A 5,969-nucleotide genomic window follows, 5' to 3' on the forward strand; every position below is an offset into this window, starting at 1 on the left:
TTAAGAGCTGTTCTTACCCCATTATCTACAAGGGTCAGCAGTATCATTATGCTGGGTGTGTTGGACAGGAGAAAGATTTTAGGGGAAGAAAGAACTAACAATTGTCTCTCTCCTGAATTTTGGAGGCAGTCTCAAGTAACTCAAACTTGTAGCAATCCTCCTGCTTCAGCATCCCAAAGGCTTTGAAGGCGGGTATAAGCTACCATATGCAGCTTGCTTTCTTGAAAAAATTAAAAAAAAAAAAATATGTGTGAGTTGACATAGCTGTTTCAGAGAGGATGTCAGATTCCATATAGCTGTAGTTACAGAGGTTGACAGCCATGGGTGCTGGGAAACTAGACTTGGTTCCACTGGAAGAGCAGAGAGCACTTAATCCCTGAGCCACCTCTCCAGCTCCCTTCCCCCTCTTCATGTTCTTTAAAATGGTTTTTTTGAGACACGGTTTCTCTGTGTAGCGCTGGCTGTCCTGGAACTCACTCTGTAGACCAGGCTGGCCTTGAACTCAGAAATTCACCTGCCTCTGCCTCCCAAGTGCTGGGATTAAAGGCGTGTACCACCGCTGCCTGGCAATAATTGGTTTCATGGACATTTTCATACAGGCAGGATTCTAATTACATTCACCTTCCCAAAAGACTTCATCTGCTTCCCACCATGCCCTCTTCCCACTGTCATGTGGACTTTTGTTCTTGTTTGGTTGTTGAGATAAGGGCTCCCTATGCGTCCCTGGCTGGCCTGGAGCTCACTATGTACAAGTGAGTGTGGATGTCCCACTGAGCTCGGAGTTGCTGGTACAAGTGGGAGGTTATTTACAGGAACATGGACCACCTACGAGTGTGGCTGGCTGCAACACTGAGGAAAAATATCTTGCCCTCTTCAGAAACTATTAACATAAAGGGTGGGACCTTTTGAGCCCCTCCCCCAACAGTCAGCTGAACTTGTGATCCTCCCTCCACTTCCTGAGTTATAGGGCTGCACAGCCATTATCTGGCTCTGTGTCTTCCGACAACTTGGATTTTTCTGGTTTTTTTTTTTTTTTTAAACTTGAGACTATGTAACTGACAAGCCCTCTTCAGTTCTAACACCCCAATAGAGGAATAGATGGACTTAGCAGAAATTTAGATAAGTCTCTCAGGGTTTCTTAGTTTTATAGCTAGTAGGCTTGGGCCCTGGTACCATCATGTAGCCATCCAGCGGCCACGAACCAACTGGGTTCACCTGAAAGGAGCGCTGGAAATGAAAAAGAGATGGAAGGGCAAGAAACATGGAGCCACGACAAAGTTCTCTGATCAAGGCTCAAAGTTTAATATCCAGCTCTTGTATATATAGGCAAAGTCCCACCTAATTCATCCTTTGTTTCAGCCGGATTATGTCACAAGGCAGGCTCAGCAGGCAGTCTATTCTAAATTCATGTAAGAATTTACGAGTGCAGCCAGGGTGGATGATTCCACCTAGGTCACAAGGTCTTTCCAGCCAGCTCAAGGCTTGGAAAGGGCACACCATCACTTGATCCTTCCAAACCTGGTGCTTTCATTTCTGACTTCTCATTATCCCTGCTCGGTTCCCCAGCCTAGGTCCTGATTTGCCATATCCAAACCAACAATGTGAAGCCATATCTTGGGTCCTGTGGCTATAGAGTGATGGAGAGACGGGAGTCACATAAGGACCAAGGATAAGAGTTTACAGTATTTAGACATTTCATTCACCTTACACTTCAGTGTTCAAAGCAGGCCATCACTACAGTATGTGATGAGAGGGATTCAGTTAGCTCTCAGCTCTGGGGGGTCCCAAAGTTTGTTTAAATAGTTGAAGACGTCATTCAAAGACAACCTGGAAATTCTGAAGCAGGATTAACTTATGTTGGGGAAAGAGCTATTTACATGAAAGTTATCCCTAATTGGTTTTGGGAAAATTCAAAATATAGTAACAGCTGTCTTCCCAGTAGTCCTGGGACTTTGGAAGCAGACACAGGAGGATCAGGTATTCAAGGTATCCATGGCTACTTCTCAGTTCATTTTCTCATGTTTCATTGGGCCTCTATATTCTAAACCGAAAATGAACCTAAGTTTCAGAGAGAAATGAAGGCGGGAGTGTGAACCATAGAAGGTAGCCAACCCCTCCTGACTGGGAGTTACTCCCAGAAGGCTGTCCTGCGGTTGCCAGGCAACAAGTGTAAACAGCACCAGATCATGGCCACTAACTACAGTGCCAACCAGGTAAGTTCTTGCTTTTCACCCTTTTATTCTGCCTTTGGCCGACCCGCTCCCATCAGATTCTGACAGGGTTGAGGTGGTGCTTTATCTCATGGTTGGGAGGGCCCGGGAACAAGGAAAAAGGATCTGTGTTAAATTTGTAGAACGTAAGCCAGAAGGCAGTGATTTCATTTTTACCGGCCAGAGTAAACATTTTAGGCTTTGTAAGTCAAGTAACAAAGTCATATCTATTTACATGAAAGTTATCACTAATTGGTTTTGGAAAAATTAAAAATATAGGTGTAGATATGCTCCCCAGTGATCCCAGAGGCAGGAGGATCAGATGTTCAAGGTATCCTGGGGTATACACTGAGTCCAAGGTTAGCCTGAGCTTCAAGAGAACTAACCCCCAGGAGGGGGGGAGGGGGGGAGAGAGGAATATACGAATATATATGAACCTGGGTATGGTAGTACATGCCTGTAATCACAGTAATTAGAACAAAATAATGAGACAAAATAATCACTGGTAGTTCTAGGACAGCCTGGTCTACATAGAGAGTTCCAGGCCAGCCAGTCTTGTAGTAAGACCCTATCTGAATTAATATATATATATTGTATACACATTTTGGAATTCTTTTGGAGAAAATATTTTCCTTATTTAGTATTCAAAGTTTAGTGTTAAATTTTTTCTCTGTTTATGTGTATGTGTGTGGGTAGGTAAGTTGTTGCTACTACCTACCTCTCCCAGACTGGCCCACAAAGTTACAACCCTCCCACCTCACTCTGCTAAGTGTTAGGCTGACAGGCGTGTGCCATCTTGACCAAGCACTTTTGTCAAAGCAACACAAGTAGTTGTTTTATTTTTACAAGTGGTTTATTTTTACAAATAAAAACCATTCTTGCCAGGGAGACAGGGGCAGAAGGGTAGAACCTAGCCTCAAATAAATAAATATAAATAAATAAATAAATAAATAAATAAATAAAGTGGCGTTTTCTGCCCCTTGGACATCCAAAAGCAGGTAGCAGTGATTTGGTTACCACCCCTTGGTCTCATCTAACACTGCCCAACAGAGTGAGTCACAAACATAATTTAAAAAGTTCTAACAGCTATGTGGAAATTAAAAATTAAATTTCACAATGCTCAGTAGAATACAACAAACCTAAACATTAACATTTAATTACATTCCTAAGACAAACTAGTCTAACCCCACCCCATATACACCTATGTTATACCAGCTCTTTAAAATCGATCTCCCCCCCCCCCCCCCCGAGGATCAAACCCAGGGCTCTGTACACTATACTGTACAATGCTAGATAGGCATTGGAACCAGAGCTACAGCCTCAGTACACGTCTTGAGCAAACAGAGTATAATCTCATACTTGCCTAGCATGCCCAAGATCCTGGGTTCAATTCCCAGCGTGGCAAAGCCAGACACAATCTCTTCTCTCTTTGTATTAGCTTTCTTTTTCTGTGTTGTTTGTAGGTTGGCATACAAACTATTAGGTTTTGTCAGGGCGGCTTCATACTCGAGAGTCAGTATACTGCTCTCAACCCTTCCCCCTTCCCCTCGCCACTCCAGCTGGTTCCTTTTCTTCCCAGCCTTAGTGCCTAGTTCAGCCTTCCTTACCCTCGGTAACCCATTGCCTTAGCGGGTACCTCCCTTAGATCGATTCCTCCCTATATACCTTTGTCACTGTAGAGAACAGCATCCTCATCTCACCTACGGGGAAGCCACTGAGCCTCACAGGAACACTCTCTCCTTTCTCTCCACAGTACGAAAAAGCTTACTTACCCACGTACCTGCAAAATTGGTCTCCTGCAAAGCCAACAAAAGAGGTATTCTGAGCTCAGCGCCCCTCCAAGGCCAGTTATGGTGACTGGCCTCACATTCTCCCTGTCACCTAACTCCCGCAGCCCTGGGACAGCCCCTGTGCTTCTCCCCCATACTTTTACCCCAAGCCCCCTCTCACTTCAGGCACCTCTCTTCCCACCCCCACTACAGAAAATCGCTACCCATGAAGGTTACACTCAGATCATCGCCAACGATCGAGGCCATCTCTTGCCTTCAGTGCCCCGTTCCAAGGTGAGATTCCCCACTTCCACTCATATAAAAAAAAGGGAAGAGCTGGCTAGCGGCATACACCTTTAACCCCAGAGGGGATTTAATACTCAATAGGCCGAGGCAGGAGGATCTCTGTGAGTTTGAGGCCAGCCTGGTCTACATAGTGAATTCCAGGACAGCCAAGGGGTATAGAGAGAGACGCTGTCCCCAAACCCACAAAGAGCAGATGCATCAATGCAGAGCTAATTTTAATTGAAAATTAAAATCCAATCTGTGATTCCCCAACTCTCTAGCTATCCACCAGGACAGAGCTGTGCTTAACACATGGAAGTCCTGAAAATATATAAACAATGTTTTCAGATGACAATATTCATGCACAGGACTCATTTATCATACTTAGCCTAAGAATGCAAAATTTAAGTTGGAAGGAAAGGGGCAGAAAAACAGCGGAACTGAAGAAACTGACAGAAGAAAAGCTTTCCTCTTCCTCGGTAACCCATTGCCTTAGCCACCCTTACTAAGCATTGGCAAAGCAACAGAAGGGCCGTGAAGCCAGCCAGCCCTGCCAAGCAGACACCAGCCTTGAAGACGTGGTGAGCAATCCCTTTGTCCTTTAGGCAAGTCCTTGGGGTTCTTTCATGGGCACCTGGCAAATGCCCCTGAAGATACCACCTGCTCATGTGTCCTTGACGGCCCGTACAACTGCTGCTGCTGACTCCCTCACCAAATGGATACACAAGAACCCCGACCTACTCAATGCCTGTAACGGGCTGCATCCTGAAATCTCAGGCAAGGTATCTGTCTTTCCTGTTCAGTCAAACCCCCACTGTCTTCATTTCTTTTCAGCCTCAAAACTGTCTCATGCTGCCCAGTCCTTAATCGCTAAAGTCTGAAGGAACAAAGCCATCTTGTTTTTCTTACCCCAGTAGAAAGAATTCAAAAGGGAGGTTAAATTTAACTGTTCTTACTCAAACTCTGACTTCCTTCTGCCTGCCAGTGGCGTATTAAGAAAGGGAGGTAGATTTTGAGGCTGACTGGGAGCAATCTGGGCCTAATGAGAAACACCATCACCTTTTCCCAACAGCCCTTTGACCTCAACAGTCAGAAGAAACAGAAATCTGTCACAAAGACTGTACAACAAGCACCAAACCCAACCATAATTCCCAGCTCCCCGGTTATCCAAGGAGACGACTCAGGTGAAACTCAAAGTTCACACCCCTCTGCAGGTCACACTCCAGGTCCCCAAACTCCAGCCAACTCTCCCAAGAACCCACCTCTGAGCCCATGTTAAAGCACCAAGCAGGTTCTAGTCTACCTGAGATCCAAACAAGCAAAGCTGTGCAGGGAAAATGCCATGCTGAGGCGACATTTTAGAGACCGACTGGAACGAGTAAGACCCTGTATTCAGGAATGTGGACTAGAGAAATGATGAGCCGGGAGTAAAGGCAAATTTGGGGAAATAAACATTGTTTGTTAACTTTTACTGACCCGGGTTTTCTCTTCATTTATGACTGTTTTTGTAATCCATAATTACAAGGAAGGTTGGGGAAGAGGGTAGGGAAAAGGACAGTGAGTCTTAATGTCAGTGACCCCCACAATGGCCAAGAGGAAGCTGGTTTGCACCACACAAGGGCAAAACTTTAAGAGAACCAAACTTTGTACAGCCAACGTCTTCAAAATCCTAAGTACAGTTGGCTAGTGGAGCGTGGAAAACTTT

General features: G+C 45.1%; 1 protein-coding gene across 1 annotated transcript; it reads left to right on the forward strand.

The window, feature by feature from the left end:
• The first annotated feature begins 1,425 nt into the window (after positions 1-1,425).
• Positions 1,426-5,735, forward strand: Cfap126 (cilia and flagella associated protein 126). Its single transcript, XM_076914464.1, has 6 exons — positions 1,426-1,986; positions 2,064-2,213; positions 3,964-4,026; positions 4,193-4,273; positions 4,870-5,046; positions 5,337-5,735. The coding sequence occupies exons 2-6, from the start codon at positions 2,187-2,189 to the stop codon at positions 5,541-5,543; spliced, it is 555 nt and encodes a 184-aa protein (XP_076770579.1). The 5' UTR covers positions 1,426-1,986; positions 2,064-2,186; the 3' UTR covers positions 5,544-5,735.
• Positions 5,736-5,969: the final 234 nt, after the last annotated feature.

The sequence above is a fragment of the Arvicanthis niloticus genome, chromosome 16 (genome assembly GCF_011762505.2).
Source record: "Arvicanthis niloticus isolate mArvNil1 chromosome 16, mArvNil1.pat.X, whole genome shotgun sequence".
Classification (NCBI taxonomy): Eukaryota; Metazoa; Chordata; class Mammalia; order Rodentia; family Muridae; genus Arvicanthis; species Arvicanthis niloticus.